We start from the raw sequence: 18,016 nt of genomic DNA on the forward strand, positions 1-18,016 counted from the left end.
GAGACAAGGGCTTTATTTCTCACAGAAAGAATAGTTACAGCATCAGCACTTTCACACTCAGGTTCCTCAATTCACACAGGGTTACAGAAAGAGGACCAAGTGACATATGAGCTGTGCTACAGGAAAGGGACCTAGAGCTTAGGGAACCTGGTCTTTTATACTGACAGTAAGCATGCTCTGAAAAGAGACACTGCACTATACAAATATCCTTGGAAAGAGAGTCAGGAAGAAAGACGGGCAGCGTCTCTGCTCATGTGACATGCAGACACGTGAGAGAGCCGCGGAGAATTTCCTTCCCACAGCAGTCGCTCCTCTCATTGCAGTGTAAGTCTCTGGCTCTGGGGCCCATGCTTCCTGACCCCTCGCTCACTCTTTCCTGGCCAATCATAGTCATTCCAATGATGTTATCATCTACTGACAAATTAGTATTTTGTACCTCCACTAGACTTCTGGGTTGTAGACATACACACTGAATTGCCTTCTTAACCTTTCTAGCCAGATGCCTATTGGTATATTGAACTAAACATGTCTAAAATGAAAGAAACTCTTGACCCTTCCACTTCCCAGACTGACCCTGCCTAAACACAAGAAGTCCTGCACTGGGTGGATCATCTCCCCAGATCCACTCGTCACTTTTCTTTGTGCGCCAAGAAGCTCACTTTGATAGATAGGATTGAAGAACTCTCTTTAATACCCAGTTGGTTTGGCCATAGGAGTCAGAGGTGGCAGATCGAAGGGCAGGAGGATGGTTGGTCTTATTATTTATTGGCCTGGCTCTCTCCTTGTCAGGCAGCCTTTCTTGGCAGATATTCTGCCAGGATGTTGGTCGCCCTGCCCCGACCCCTGCACACACTGTCAGTCTAGGAGTCATCACGGCTGACCTATCCTCGGTTGCCTCCTTAAATAACTCCTGATACCTCTTCAGAGATCTCTTTATGAAATGCTCTTTAAATATTCCAGTTAGGATGAGCCATCATTTCCTGTTTGGACTCTGACACCTCCAGTTGTGCGAACCAGAAAAAGTGAGGTAATAGTGATCAAATTTACAGAGATTCGAGTTTCCAAATACAGCCTATAAAATGTTTAAATCCTATTTTCCTAAGGGCTTAATCTTGTTTTAGGAAAAAGTTAGGCATTATTTATTTATTTTTAAATATGACGGAAGGCCATCCATGCCAGGAGGTGCCACGTCCATGCGTCGTTGTTTAGAAGAGTAAAGCAAGGTGCTCTGTGATCAAATCCCAGCTCTGCTAGGCCTTAGCCACGTGACTGTGGGCAAGCCTCTTAAACTTCTGAGAAGTTCGCTTTTATCTTCCTTTTTAGTAGACTGTAAATATTATTAACTCTGCCAACTCTGCTGAGTCGTAGGGACCATCAGATAACACAAGAGTATCAAAGCAATTTAAAGACTCTAAAGCGCATCTCATAAAAAATAAACCAGTATCTGAGCATACGGAAAAAATGATTCAATGCTGCAAGTTTTCCAAGAAATGCAAATCAAAACAGAAGTAGCATTTTAGTAGTGTTGCCAGAAGCTGAATAAATTAGTATAGTCCTTTCAGAAAACAGTTTGACAATACACTTCAATTGTCCAAAAATACTTATACTCTGAATCTGTAACGATAAAAATAGCTAGTGCTCCTGACATGTCAGGCAATGTGCACTCAGCACTTTCTATGTACTAACTCATTTAGTGCTTATCCTTAACACACAAAACAAAACTCCATCAGGTTATGTCTCCACCTACATTTTAGGGAACTGGGCACAGAGATGCAATGGCATGTATGCTAGGCTTCGGAGTTAGTATGGGGCAGAAACCCAAACTGAATTTCAGGATATTTTTGTTCTTTTCTACTCCTAACAACTTATAGAAATTCATCCTAGGAAAGTAATTCAAAGGAAAGGAAAAAAAAAAAAAAAGCAAGAGGTCTTAAGATAGTTCCTAATGTGCTTTATATATACCTGCAAAGTTTGGAAGAAATGAAAGTAATTACTTTTTAATATCTAGTTTCTTCCTCATAACATATAAAATACAGCAATTCTTCAGTTATGAGAATAACAATAATCAACAGAGGAAAGATTCAATCAAAGCTGGGAGACTGATGTGTTCTGTAGTCCTCTGTTCCTGTTAAAAACATTTTCTTTAAAAGGAAGGAATTGCTAATGTATTACTGTTTACTGGACTTTGAAATTTCCACATTTTTATTTTAAAATGGAATACTTGACATCTCAAATAAGTGCAGAACTTGCTATTTTTTTATGTGTCTTATAAAAATCAGCGACATGGGCTTAGGAAACATTAACATGTGCAGCCCAATAAATCCTCCAAAGCCCCCGATTCAACCCATTAACTGAGTTTCCAAATGAGAGCTCTGCTTCACCATACTCACAAGTGCAGCAAGCCAGGCGCCCTTGGAAAACTCGGGCACACCCACCTGCTCCTCCTCTCCCAATCTGATCGATTCCAAGAAATGTCCTATGCAAAGTAGATGACTGTGTTAAGCATAGAAAGTAAAATTAATTTCTCAACAACCACTTGTTAAGCTCCTGCTCCATGTGCAACCTGAGCTAGTGCAGGGCATGTGAAAGAAAGGCATCTCAGCGAGATGAGTGGCTGCTTGCCCTGAGCCTGCGCTAGGTAGAGGAGAGACAGTGACCACGCTCACTCCGGTGAGGACCGCATCACACTGAGGCAAGTGCAGCAGGAGGAAAGGAAGTGGGAGACTAGATAGCACAGAAACTGACCCAGATCATGGGGGACATCAGCAGAGGCTTTCCAGAAGAGGTGACCCCAAGATGGGAAGGGTGAATGACTGTTAATTAGACAACAGCTGTGTCGGGAAAAGGAAAGTCCACGTAGAGCAAAGGGCATATGCCAGACCCTGTGGGAGGGAACACCCCCCCCCCACCGTGCCTTTGTAGGAAGAACTGAAAGATGAGAACCCCCAGGAGTATGATTCGGACCCCAGCTACAGGGGGTGCTAGAGACCATGCTGAGAGGTTTAGTCATCTTCCTTGAAGCAGGTCTGGCCACTAACATGTCCTTTTTTTTTTTTTTTCTGAAGCTGGAAACGGGGAGAGACAGTCAGACAGACTCCCGCATGCGCCCAACCGGGATCCACCTGGCACGCCTACCAGGGGCGACACTCTGCCCACCAGGGGGCGATGCTCTGCCCCTCCGGGGCGTCGCTCTGCCGCGACCAGAGCCACTCTAGCGCCTGGGGCAGAGGCCAAGCAGCCATCCTCAGCGCCCGGGCCATCTTTGCTCCAATGGAGCCTTGGCTGCGGGAGGAGAAGAGAGAGACAGAGAGGAAGGGGGGGAGTGGAGAAGCAAATGGGCACTTCTCCTATGTGCCCTGGCCGGGAATCGAACCCGGGTTCCCCGCACGCCAGGCCGATGCTCTACCGCTGAGCCAACCAGCCAGGGCCCCACTAACATGTCTTAAATATAGAGGGTAACACTATTAGTTCTGTGTGCTAAAAATACCACCAATTTTGGTTTTGAAAAGTTTTTGAAATTTAATACCACTTTTTTTCTGCAGTCTCACAACCTAAGGAAAGAATCTATTGAAATACATAGTCTGTGCAGGAAGCATGATTTATTGATATATAGTAGTCATGTTAACGGCCAGGCTGTCAGACATTGGAAGTCCAATAATTATTTATCGGAATGATTATTGTACACTTGTATCCAAATCAAGCTACTGCTTCAGCTTGGCTGTTAGCATAGCTTCCTTTTTACATTTTTGTGTTTTTTTTAAAAAAATGAATTCTAAAATGTAACCTTTTGTTACAAACTTGCCTGAAACTTGCTCTGACAGTTGCATTTTTCTCAAATAAAAAAGCAATAGCATCCTGTAATTTAACATTTCTCTTCCATAGTAAATTGCCCACTTCTGCCAGAATGCTGGACCGCTTTGGTAGCTCAATTTATAGCTGCTCCTCCAATGTTGGGAAGCTTCCTTAGAGGCATTTTTCCACACCGCCTGGGTTTCTCATGAATTCACTCCCTGTTATTGGCTTTAATAAGGCTGCAGGCAAGTGTTTGTTTGCCCATCCTAAGAGTCCCACGAGACGAAAGACAGAACATTTTATAGTTGTGGCTGCAATTCCCTGTTGTATAATTATGCTGCCTATGAGACGAGGCGTTTGAATCCTGAGTCTTTTTTCTTTGCACAAACTACCAGCTTTGCATCAATTTAGCAAAGTTTGAGAATAAACTGGGAAATATTGCCCGATTTTGATTTCAGGAGAGAAGAAAAGAAATGAGGTCAATTCTCTTCTTCACTGCATCTGTTTATCAGTGAGGACCAAAGACTCAATCTAGGCTCATCATCAAATCTGTTCTCCACCTTAGGTGGCCAAGTGTCACAGCCTGAGGAGATTGCCATGCAATGGAACCGTGAATTTTCCCCCAAATGAGAAAGTACCTTTTCACGTTCAGTTCTCTCAGTGTCTTGGAAGGCAACCAAGCATAGAGGAGAAAAATCACAGGGAGAAATCAGCAGTACTGATCATTTGGTTGATCCATCTGAACCACGATTTCCTTATCTGTACAATGGAGATAATAACCCCTCACAGACAGGGTTAAAAACTCATAAAAGGCCCTGGCTGGTTGGCTCAGCGGTAGAGCGTCGGCCTGGCTTGCAGGAGTCCCGGGTTTGATTCCCGGCCAGGGCACACAGGAGAAGCGCCCATCTGCTTCTCCACCCCTCCCCCTCTCCTTCCTCTCTGTCTCTCTCTTCCCCTCCCACAGCCCAGGCTCCATTGGAGCAAAGATGGCCTGGGCGCTGGGGATGGCTCTGTGGCCTCTGGCTCAGGCGCTAGAGTGGCTCTGGATGCAACAGAGCAACGCCCCAGAGGGGCAGAACATCGCCCCCTGGTGGGCATGCCGGGTGGATCCCGATCGGGCGCATGTGGAATCTGTATGACTGCCTCCCTGTTTCCAGCTTCGGAAAAATGAGAAGGAAAAAAAAAAAATTCATAAAAGTACATCTCTGCCAACCATTTTTCTAGACTAATTCTCTTCCGTTGTCCTCTAGTTCAGCCTCTTGTTTCTTTCAGAGCACTAGTCACAGTTTGTAATTATTTTATTTTTCTTCCTTTGGTTTTCTGAAAGCAAAAACCTGTCTGTGTTCTCAAGTCCAGCACAGGCATTGGCCCTGGGCAGCTGTCACGTGCACAGATGAGTGACAGAAGGCAGGAGAAAATGAACACATGCCACTGGTTGATGGGGTTAGAATATTCTTCTCATGAACAGCCATGTTCTCATGTAAGTCACAGAATTTCTCCAAAGTTCAGTTCTATTTTGCTTAAATCTGTAAAAGGGGGATATCACCTGCCCTGTCTGTTTCATAGGGTTGATTGGGGCATCCAGCTGGGTAATAAAAACTCATAAAAGTACATTGACATATGTATATCACTATTACAAGCAAAGAACTTTGAAGGTAAAGGAAAAACAAGATTGAATATAAAAATCAGAAAGGCCAGGCAGTCTGAGCCATGGAGGGGCTGGTTCTCTTTTTAGTTTTTATTTTTACAAAGGCTAAAGGTAACAAAAGTCCTACCATCAACCACCACAGTGATGGCCCCTAAACCCATTTGAGCACTCACAATTTTCTTTAATTTATTGATTTTAGAGGGAGACGTGAGACACAGAAGCATCATTCTGTTCCTGTATGTGCCTGGACCAGGCATTGAACAAGCAGCCCTTGCATAGTGGGATGACACTAACCGACCAAGCTACCTGTCCAGGGCAAGCACTCGCTATTTCCACAGGGCACTGTTCTGTTTAATCCTCACAAATGACCCCATGTAGTAGGGGCTAGTGTTATTCCATTTTACAGATGAGGAAAGAAGGGACTAAGCATGTTCAGGAACTTGCCCAAGTGACACAGGAAGTGAAAGCTGGGGTTCAGACCTCAGCAATTTGATTCCATGTCTTAACTGCTCTCATGACTCACCCTGGGCACCCTCAGCAGGCAGCGTGACTACTGTGGTTCTGCAAGATGGAAGCCCTGCTTGAAGTCCCCTCAAAACTATCGTCTCCCCAGAAGGTTGGTAATAAATAATCAATACTATTTGAGGATGAGTATAAGGAAACGGAAAGCCTTCCCATGTGTTCCCGCACACTTGATCTACTGCTATTGGAAATAGTGAGCAGAGCTAGGAGGAGCCTGAGAAAGGTCTTATCTGGGTTTATATATGTGGTAGATATTAATCTTGTGAGCATATTTTATTCTCTAAAAAAGTGAACACAATGCTGTACACACTGTAAAAACCTAAAATTCTCGTAGTCTCCATATTTCTCCTTGCAGGAGGGAAAGGAAAAGGCAAGGAAAACCTGTATTACTAGACACTCTTCCTGAGGACAGCGGTATTCCATTCTGAATTGCTTGATGATACTTAAGTCATTTAACAGCTCTTTCTCCTACCTACTAAATGCCCTCCAAGCATCCAATTTTTAATACTTCTCTTGCTTACAAGAGGCACTTTGTTTACAAGGGCTGCTGCAGAGAAGACACATACGCGCTCATTCCCCCAATGCAGGAACTTCCTCTCATTAACTGCCCAGGCCGAGAGACTGTCTGGTCATGGAAAGGCCATAACTCCCATTTGAAAAGTTATTGCCTATTGGAGTTAATGAGAAAGAAATGACACACAGTGCAAATAATGACGGCTTCTAGTATTCATGGAACGGTTTTGCTTGGATACCCGTGAGCTTTTAACCTGGCGTTCCGCTGCCTGGATTGATTATACACAGAATGAACCGGACTCCTGCTGATGTGCTGGTATGCTGTGTAGCAGGAGGAACTTGAGGAAACATGGCCCGAAGTAACATGGTGTGCAGTGAAGACTACTTCTTAAGCTTTAGTCTTGGTGGCAGAAAGAATGATTTAATAAGGCTGAAGCTAGCTAGCTCTTACCTTGGACATTGGGTCAAAATCTGAGCAAACACGAAATTTAGTGCTATGTTTGTACTACTTAGTAAAGTGCTATGTTTGTACTACTTAGTAAAGTGCTATGTTTGTACTACTTCGTAAAGGCAAGGATCTAGCCTGCCATCAGTCTTTTACTTTGGTTGTGCTGATCGAGTATTGAATAGTAATATTCTTATATATTAATATGTCTTCTTAATGACAATCTTTGTGTGTGTGTGTGTGTGTGTGTGTGTGTGTGTGTATGTGTGACAGAAACAGAGAGAGGGACAGATAGGGACAAATAGACAGGAAAGGAGAGAGATGAGAATTATCAATTCTTTGTTGCAGTACCTTAGTTGTTCATTGATTGCTTTCTCATATGTGCCTTGACTGGGGGGCAACAGCAGACCGAGTGACCCCTTGCTCAAGCCAGCAACCTCGGGCTCAAGCTGGTGAGCCTTGCTCAAACCAGATGAACTTGTACTCAAGCTGGCGACCTTGGGGCTTTGAATCTGGGTCCTCCACTTCCCAGTCCAATGCTCTATCCACTGCGCCACCACTTGTTCAGGCGTATAAATGACAATCTTGCATAATCTCATAAATGTCTATGTAAATAAGCTTGTGGCTCTGTCCCTCAGGCTCGGAGGCTACCAAGCTCTAAATCATTGCTTTAGGAAAGAAGGTAATAACAGAACACAGAACGGGGAAGCGGGGGCAGGGGGGTGAGGGCTAACTTTTGAGTTTTATGTGGCCAGTAGCAATCTCTAAGCATTGAAAGCTGAGTGCTGAAAGATTCAGGACATACAGTGGATGCCATAGACAAAACACTTGGAAAGATGTAATTGGATCTAAAGTAGTATCCTCCCCCAGCCTCTAACAAAGACATCTGGAAATAGAAGGTGAATGAAAAGGGAGAGGTTGTGGAAAATATGAAAGTAAGACATGGGTGTGGGTCCCTGCAAAGGGCCGCGCACTGTGCAGCCTCACCGCCATGGTCAGAGCAGCGCTGTGAAAGTAATCAAAACCGTAAGCCGAACCCGGGCAACCTTGAGGCCAGGTCCAAGATCCCATGCTATAGTCACCTCTACATCTCTACTGCTAAGTAGAGACGTGGACAAGGTTGTGCCTGGAGATAGATTGGTGTGCTGCAGGATGTCTTTCATGAATAGATGCCAAAGGCTCAGAGCAAATGGACCCTGTGAGTAACTCCAATGCCCTGACCTTTTACAAGCCCTCTATAACCAGGCTTCAACCCCATTGGTCCGGTGGAATAAGAGCTTCTAAGAAGACTGATTAAATTTCTACAAACTGTTGAAATAGAGCCTTGAAAAACAAAGAAGTTATAGAAAATACTCAACCAAGTTGTATTGTTCAGTGGCCCAAGAGATGCCCACTGGAGTAGATAACCATAGAAAAGGTGACAGAATTCTTGCTTTTAGAAGCAAGTACTGTCATATGTGTCCTTATCTTCTTTCATATTTTTCAGTGAAATAGTTGATAAAGCTGGTGATATGATTCCCAATGAAAAGAGGCTACTTTTTTGTTCTTAAATTTCTTTATAAAGAGATCTCCGTTGGTTTTAAAATAAAAAAAGATGAACTTTCATATATAAGTGAATTAAAAGCAAAGCCACAGAATTAGCATGGCAATTAATAAGATTTCATGTTATACTATTATAAAACCTTTCCTTGACTATTACATATGGGAAGTCAATGTCTAGAAACAGTCTTTTTTTTTTTTACGGACATAAAATTTTTATTCAATACTCCTGTTCTAAAAAGAATTTAAAGATTTTCAAGAACAATGAAGACTTCAGAGATGAAAGGTAGATCATTTTAATTTGAGGATTGCTATATTAATTAGCATCTCTTCTATTTAAATTCTATTAGTAAACTCACCCAAATAGTTAGTATAAACTAAACTATACTATACGTATATTTATACAAAGATATACGTATATCCTTAGCCTGCCTGTGATGATTCTGAGATTAACATTTCTTTAACATTCATTTTTAAATGAATGAATAGATAAAAATGTTTCTAATAATTTGGCATGTGCAATTCCACTTCCCACATAGATAGAAACCAGCCAACTAGGAGGCAGGCAGAGGAAACTTTAAGGGTGACCGGAACAAGACATCAACCAAGACTGAGATTTAGAGATGACCCAGGGAACAAAGTTTTCACAGACTCATATTAACACACAATTTCATAACAGAAACTCCATACAGAGTAAATCATAAAATATCAGTGTCAAATCTCTGTTTAAGAGAGCACAACGATGTAAGATGCATTTTAAATTGCTTCAAAATGGCTTCAGAAAGCCTTAGAGTGCCACAGGGTTGGCCATTGCTGCTCCCTGACTTCTGAGGAGGAGTCTTCAATCACGGTGAATAAATGAGCTGTCACAATACAACATCAATGTAACAATTAAAGGTCAATTTAGAATAGAATAACAAAATGACAGGGAAAACTAATTAGCAGGGTCATAGATTCTTTCTGTACAATTTTCTCTAAGCACTTGACTTAGTGTGATTCTTTGCCTTGATAGTCCTATTCAAAATGTATATAGGCTTCGATGGGCCTCGGTTCCAGGTAAGATAACACACCTGAGAAACAAGTGGTTTATTCACTACCAGCATTTCTGGTAAAAAATCAGGTTTTATTTTTGTTGTTGTTTTTTTTGGCCCCACCAACAAAGTAACCTTTACTTAAACTATTAGCTTTGAGAAGTGAGGTGTAAAGAAAACCACAGCTTAAGAACCTGACCTCCCAAACTGTGGTCATTTATTAGGCCATGCTTTTTAGCCCCTGATACTTTCCACAGTAAATGCTGGTTGATTAGGGACTTAAATCAAAATGGACTTTGCTTATGGTGTGACCTGAAAGCACCAGCAATGGAATACAGTGGCTTTCTATAAAAAAAAAAAAAAGAAGTTACCAATTTATTCAACCCCTGCCCTCTCAAAAGGAAAACAAGTCTCTGAAAATCAAAATGTCCTTTCCTGGGCTGATGGATTTCTAAATGCCAAGTTGCTTCTTTTCAGCAAAGGTTAGTGATGAATGAGAACTCACAAAGTCGCATTTGACAGAACAGTAATGTTAGATACACAAATGTTCTATGTATGCCACAAGATATGACAGAGTGATGATTTTTATGGGCTGCCATAGGCAAGTGCATTTAAATTCTCAAACCATCCTTCTCAGTTTAAAGAATGAGTTTGGGAGCGAAGACCTCAGAGAGGATACTGACCACATACAGATACAGCACACTGGTAATAAAATGGTACAAAATTTGGGATATGAACTGTGAGGCAAGTCTAGGACTGGACTGGGTGATGTTTAGACACACATTCTACATTATGGCATTAAAATACCTTACATCTTGACCCTCATATTCTGTCCACAGTATAGTGTGTATACTCCGGCTACAAATTTTTTGAGACCCCAGTACTTCGCTGTTATATTTATCTGCTGTCTTGTGAAGAACCTCTGTCCATATTATGTGCTAATTCAAATCCCTGGCTGTATTCTTGGTTAGAATTGGACACGGATCCTGATTTTCCTGAGGACTGTTGTAAAACAATAGGATCTTCATGAAACCTCATGAAGTTCTTTTTTTTTTTTATAGAAAGCCACTGCGTTCAGCCCAAAATAGAAGATAGATATTATTAGCTTTAATGAGCTAGTACTTTTGCCAATTTTATTTTAGATACTTTCCTTGAAATTCTCTCTCTCTCTTTTTAGTAAGAGGAGGAGAGGTAGAGAGACAGACTCCCCATGCACCCTGACTGGGGTCCACCCAGGAAGCCCACTAGTGGGGATGCTCTGCCCATCTGATGCCATTGCTCCATTGCTCAGCAACCAAGCCATTTTTTTTAGTGCCTGAGGTGGAGGTCAGGGAGCTATCCTTAGCACCCAAGGCCAACCCACTCAAGCCAATCAAGCCATGGCTGCAGGAAGGTGAGGGAGGGGGAAGGAAGGAGGGTGAAGGAGGGAGAGATCGGGTGGGAGAGAGGGAGGGAGAAAGAGAGAGATGGAGGGAGAGAGAGAGAGAGAGAGGGAGGGAGAGAGAGAGAGGGAGAGGGAGGGAGGGAGAGAGAAAGAGAGGGAGAGAGAGGGAGAAGGAGGGGGAGGGATGGAGAATCAGATGGTTGCTTCTCCTGTGTGCCCTGACTGGGAATCAAACCTGGGCCATCCACATGCTGGGCCTATGCTCTACCACTGAGCCAACTGGCCAGTGGCTGAATTTTCTAATTTAATCTCCACAACAACATTGGGTATAAAGTTTTATCATTCCCATTTCAAGGTTGAGGAGAGGGTCTTAGAAGGGAAATGATGCCCAAGCTCACACAGGGTAGTTAGAGGTAACCTTAGAACACAAACCCAGATCTCTTTCATGCCCAAACACATGATTTCTTAAACACTTTTCATCCTCAGTCTCTCTTTTGGACATCACTTTATCTCTGCTTCTCTCTCAGCCTTGCTATCTTCACAGAAACATAACAGTCTTTCCAAAGTGATCATACTCTAATCTTGTGTTAGGGATACACTTGTGAGTCATAAGGGGGAACACACACAGCAAGTGATGCAGAGGTGGCAGAACAGAAAGAGCACTTGAAAAAATTTATCTGACCTCTGTGCCCACAGAGGACAAGTGCTCTGTATTGCACTGTCTAGGAGAGCTCCCTATACTGTGTGTGTAGCGAGCACTACCTCCGTGAGAAAATACAGCTCGGCCAGAAAGTGGCATGAATGGTATTACTACACAGCGAATATAGTTTGTGTTTCTGGTGAATGTGATTAAATCATCCATAAACATGTTCACCTACAGGATCCCTCGGGGGATGATAGCCAAGATAATCCATAAGTAAGATAAGTCACTGCCAAGGTTCAATCTATATCAATGGAAATGAGAATGAGGCCACTGCAAAAGGAGGGAGGGGGAAGAATGACTAGTTCTCAGGGTTGGGAGATATTGGGATTGGGTATCAAAAAAAGTTGTGGTATTCCTGAAATACTGAAGAATGTGGGAGGTTTCTTGGTTGAAATAAACTTTAAATGCATGTGGATAATTTATAGAAATAAAGATTATATGGTTATTCAGGTCATTTTAACAAGAATCCATGCACACCTAGCCTCAAATGAAATCATGAAGTATACATAGTTTAGTCCTAATAAATTTTGCAAAAAATATTTTTTCTTTCATGACTTTATACCCTTTCAGGTTCTTAGAACCCATTTTTTTCCTCTAACCCAGTGGTAGTCAACCTGGTCCCTAGCACCCACTAGTGGGCACTCCAGCTTTCATGGTAGGCAGTAGCGGAGCAACCAAAGTATAAATAAAAAGATAAATTTAACTATAGTAAGTTGTTTTATAAAGATTTATTCTGCCAAACTTAGTGAAAATCTGACATAAAGTACTTGGTAAGTAATTATTATTATATGCTTTAACTTGCTGTAACTCTCTGCTTTATAAATATTATAAAGTCAAGTTACTTCCCTACTTTATAAATAAACACCATTACTGTGGATCTGGTGGGCGGTTAGAAAATTTTACTACTAACAGAGATACAAAAGTGGGCTGTAGGTATAAGAAGGTTGACTACCCTGCTCTAACCCTACAAGGCTGCTCTCTCTCCAAGTAGTATGGGTCCCTTACCTCATCTTCAAAACTCATCTTGCCAGGTGATTAATTTGATAATAATCTAATCATCACTAATATATAATCACTCATTATGGCTAAAAAAGGCTATCTATAGAAAAAAAAGTTATGTTTTAATCTGTGCTCAAATATGAGAAATAAATATTGTAAGACTTTCTTTTTCAGTAGCAGAGCCCAATCACAGGAGGTATGGGAAGGGGACTGCTTCCTCAAGCCGCAGGTCAGGGCACCCAGGGTCTGCATGCAGCTGACCAGCAGGACCAGATGGCTTGACTAGCCCCCTCATCTGGTGGCTTCTTCCAATGTGCTCCTTCTTTTAAGAGTTCCAAACCTGGTTGCCAAAGCAGCTTTCCCTCATAATTATGCTTACCCCCCCCCTTGTTCTTTTTCCTCATTAACACAGTTTCTTTATGCCGTTTCATGAACTCTCATTAATACACTGCAATCTGTCACTTCTCTCATCACTTCCTCTTTTCCTCTAGTCTAGCAAATCTCAGCATGCCTTTTCTACCATTTCTCCACTTCTACACTGTGATGTTAAGATCTTTTAAAGTAGTATTTTGGCAACATCTGCAAAGAAAACCACAAAAAGGAAGTACAAGAAAGAAAACCATGCACACAACCACCTGTGTTCTCGTATCCAGTGATATTAAGACCACGGGACACAGTGAAGGCAGCAGCATTTACCTCCACTTGGGAGAGGATACCCAATCACGATGGACGTGACACAAAAGGAACAGTGTTAGAGGAGATGATTGAGAGGATTATCACTGCCAGTTGATCCACAAACTGGACCCAGGCAGTTGGAAGCTACTCACACCCTCCCCTGTCCTTGGAATGTATACCCTGCCTACCATGCTCACATTGGAGCTGTTCTGAGGACACAGCCTTGAGAGAATAAATTGTGGAGACCATCTGGACTTGCATGACTGAACCCCATTAAGGCCTCTAGATAAACCTTTAAGATTCTGGTCAGTGGGTGCATGACCTATTTGTCTTGTAGCACCCAAGACAAGCCTGCTAAGTTCCCTTGCTTATTAAACCTGCCACCTGCCAATGTGGAGTGGCCTGCTTCTTGCTTTGGTCTCCCCTTGCCCTCTGTGAGTACAAGAGCCAATTTAAGAAGAAAACACAAGGAAAAGGTGAGAATATTTAAATAATCTGGGACTACAGGTGTTGGGCAAACAAGTGTTTTTAGGCTTGGTCACTTGTACGTTGTCTGATTGGTGCATGAGCACGGGGAAGCACCATTTGTGTATAGTCTACATAAGGCTGTTGGTGCTTGCCCTCAGGGCAGCAGATTGTAGATTGCAGATTGCCTGCTGCCATTGGGGGGGGGGGGTTCTTGCTATTGTTTGCTGGAGAAGGGTTTTCTTCCCCTGGTCTGTTTTGCTTGGAAGTCCTGAGAGAGAGAGGGAAGTGGTTTTTCCAGCCTGCTTGCTCGTCCAACATTGCAAGTTTCTAATAAACAGAATGGCCCACCATCCTCTGGCTCCACAGTTCATTTACCATCTGCCCAAATCCATGTGAACCTGCATGGCCATGATCACCGGCCTTACAACAGGTAATTTAGTAAACGTGATCATAGATTTTCCACATGGAAGGAATATGATATGAAAACACAGCCACTTCTATTTCCACTTTTAAAAGGGGGTGGTTTGGATAATGAGCTTACTTGTTTTTATAAACCCCAATTCTCAGTCAGCACTAAAAGGTGATTAAGAATAAAACAGCTGTGTTAAAGCATATCAAAGGACTGGGCACTGACCTCAGATGGGACAATCCTAATCACCACAAGTCAATCCATTCTACCTTCCAGACATTCAACAACATATCACATGTCAGAAAGAACCAAAAAACTGCCATCCATAATCTGGATACTTCTAGTACACTTGGATGTTCCTTGTCACATAGACAAATTATCCAGACATCAAACTAATTTCTTTAGTTTCCACTTGAAAAGCTTTGTGTCACTGAGGTCTAGTCAACATTGAATTAATTCCCTCCTTAACATTATAAGGCCATTTTTTAAAACACTGGTGCTATATGTACACCATGGGCTAGAGAACATGGTTAACATGCTATTCTAGTTACCTGAGTTATATATTCGATGGTGCATATTTAGTTTGCATTATTGTTTTATCCACATCTCTTTTTTTAACTTCTCTCTCCTTTTTTTTTTACAAAAAACTTCTTGAGGAGAAGGCCTCAATTAAGTGCCCACAGACCACTGACAGTATTTTTAGTATCATGCTTTACACACATTATTCCTAATTGACAGGTGTTTTTGGAATGGGTGTTCAAAGAGCTATATTGCAAAGATAAACTAAACACAGGAGGTGTGTCTGACATGAATGTGTCTTTCCTGAGCATGCAGAATGCATTTTAGAGTTTGGTGGGACTTCAAGGTCATTATTACAAAATACTGAAGGCAGCTGAAGTATAGAATTGGGGAATGCTAGTTAATAAAGGCTAGTAGATCATGTTACACCCTAACACAATTTCTAGTACTCTTAGGATAAAAACCAAATTCCACGTACAACCCAACATGACTTATTCCTTGTCCCTATCTCTACACTTGCAATTTCTGCTCACACGTTCATTCTAGACTTTTCTTTAGTCACCTTTTTCTGTGTTTCACATCCTGAGAGGCACCATAATTCCTCTTGCTACAATCCTTTTGCCATGTTATTCCATCATCAGAAATTCTCCAGTCTGTCCTTCCTTTTCCTTCCCTAACCAGCCAATGCCGACTCATCATCAAGGAGGTCTCTTGAGACACTCTCTGCCTTTAGTGAGTAAAATTCCTTGGTTAGATGCCCTTTGAGCCCTCAGACACTTAGTGCAGATTGTAATTATGTATTCATAGAGAGCTCACTGGAATAATGTGGTTTCCCCCCCACTATTCTCTAAGCAGCATGGTCCTCACCAGTTTGCTCACCATCAGATCACCAGTGCCTAGCATACTGCTTCACAGAAAGGAGTTTCTTGGTAAACATTTGTGAATGAATCAATGAATGAATGTGTAGTTTTGCCTTTGACTACTACTATAGATACGGCACACACACACGTTTTTAATTTAGAATAATTATGCAAGGTTACATATGAGGCTGGGTGACTATTTTTAAGCATATTTTAAATAGAAGGTGAGTCATTAACATGGATGTTATGAAAATTAGCTGAAACTCTCATTTTAAATTCAAGTACTTTGTTTCCTTAATTAAATATTCTGTCCATGGTAACAGTTAAATCTGGTGCTGATATGGATTCTGTCAGATTTTTGTCTATGTGAAAATCGCTTCACACTCCTAGCTACAACATGAACTGTTATTAATCAACGAGAGCATTCAAAGCAACACAACCCCTTTTGAATTCAAGAAATCAAGGAAAATGTCAATTACTGCTAGATGGACAGGCAGAAAAGAATATAATCTTGTCTTTACTTCTCTTGTCCTATAAGACTTATGCTCCTGTTCCATTTTCGGAACAATCTAGTAAAATTCAATTTACTTTTCTAATTTGTCTCCAGCCAAGCTTCCTTCTGTCAGTTATGCAGACATTTCGATGCCGGCCATGCAGAGTAACAGGACAATGAGAATGAAATTACCTGTGCATTTGCGATCTGTGTCTTCTTTTTTTGATCCACTAATCGTCAACTTGCAATTGAAGTTTTCCTCCCAGTATTCCGCAAACCAAACATTTCTTCTGTTGTTTTCAAGTGTGCGGGTCGTAAAATAGGCATCAAACCCTAAACGGAGTTAAATGAAAAGGTCACTGCCTGTGGGGCACTGCTGGAACATTGGAATGTGTGAGAATAAAAATACCAGTTGTGGTTTTTCTTTGTTTTAGTAGACTGAATGTTCTTTTCTGTCAATCAAAGAAAAAAATATCATAAGAAAAATATATTCTAATGCTAGCATATACCTATATCTCTTGGTCAATCTGTCAGGCAGATTAGTGAACTATAAAAGACATTTTTACAATAAAATCTGCATTAGGGGGACACAGTGATCTAGCATACCTTGCATCTCTGGTGAGCTAGACCAGGGACAAAGCAACTCTATCACCATCGTCATCATTAAGAGATTAACTGGTTATTTTAGTGCTTATTATGGACCAGACTGTACTTTACATAGATTCTTCTACTCATCTCACCAATCTATGCAATACTAGTTACTATCATTTCCATTTTGCAGATGAAACACAGAGGTCTGATGAAATAATAATGTGCCCTAGGACTAGGTCAGTGATTTCACTATATTCTGCATCCCTGACCATGTGAGCTACTGACCTATGAATATTATTTTAAGAATCACTTTCAGCCTGACAAGGTGGTGGCACACTGGATAGAGCATTGGACTGAGGCACAGAGGACCCAGGTTTGAAACCATGAGGTTGCCAGCTTGAGTGTGGGTTCATCAGTTTGAGTACAGGGTTGCTGGCTTGAGCATGGGATCATAGACATGATCCTATAGTTGCTGGCTTGAGCTCAAAGGTCGCTGGCTTGAAGCCCAAGGTTGCTGGCTTAAGCAAGGGGTCACTCACTCTGCTCTAGCGCCCCTGGTCAAGGGACATATTAGAAAGCAATCAATGAACAACTGAGGTGTAGCAACAAAGAATGATGCTTCTCATCTCTCTCCTGCCTGTCTGTCTGTCTCTCTTGCTTAAAAAAAATTACTTCATTTATTAATGTCCCACTATGTAATTGACTGTCTAGTCAAAATAGAATTAAATATTTGCAGAAGCCACTGGTAAACGAAAGCCAACATTAGCTCAATGCTTTTTAAAGAGTCTGAGATGAGTCGAGACCCAAGAGACTAGGAAATCTCTAGCTACCTCACCAGGATAGTACAACTTTAAATATCCCACGGAAGCCATAGGGCCTAGCGAGAATCTGAGCAGACTCCCTGTCACACAGCCTGGGCTTGAATTCCAGCTCTACTCGTCACACTAAGTTGTGGAAACATGAGCAAGTGCATACTTAACCTTTCTGACTTTCATCTATCCATAAAAATAAAGGTGACACCACCTCCTTCCTCAGTTTCTTGTTTGTACTAGTGGGGAGATGAGAAACTTATGGAATTTAAGGTCAAAGCCATAAAAAAGGTGAACTTATTTTCACATTATTTAAAATATTCAGTTTTAAATATAAATGGCTCCAGACTCGAAACTCCATGAGAGGAGAACATCAGGTTAATTTAATTCACTACTACATTTCCAGTACTCAATTTATGACCTGACATATAGTAAGACTAGAATAAAGAGAAAACTTGAAATAAGTAAACAAGACAGTTAAAACAAAACAACTATAAAGGAGATTATATAGCATTTTAGGGAAAATAAAAATAAATATTTTATATCTCTTAGGTCATTTTCCAGTCCATTGTCAGGACATGATAGGACATAATGATGTCATGACCAGGGACCCAGC

The 18,016-nt window shown here is 41.7% G+C and overlaps 1 protein-coding gene across 3 annotated transcripts in view; it reads right to left on the minus strand.

The window, feature by feature from the left end:
• The window catches only part of GRM7 (glutamate metabotropic receptor 7), a 966,696-nt gene that overhangs the window by 337,259 nt on the left and 611,421 nt on the right, over positions 1-18,016 (minus strand). For all 3 annotated transcript variants that reach the window (XM_066351400.1, XM_066351399.1, XM_066351398.1), the window contains exon 5: positions 16,193-16,333. In XM_066351400.1, the coding sequence (XP_066207497.1) occupies positions 16,193-16,333 (141 nt within the window). The remainder of the gene's footprint in view (positions 1-16,192; positions 16,334-18,016) is intronic.

Source organism: Saccopteryx leptura, chromosome 10, assembly GCF_036850995.1.
Source record: "Saccopteryx leptura isolate mSacLep1 chromosome 10, mSacLep1_pri_phased_curated, whole genome shotgun sequence".
Lineage (NCBI taxonomy): Eukaryota > Metazoa > Chordata > Mammalia > Chiroptera > Emballonuridae > Saccopteryx > Saccopteryx leptura.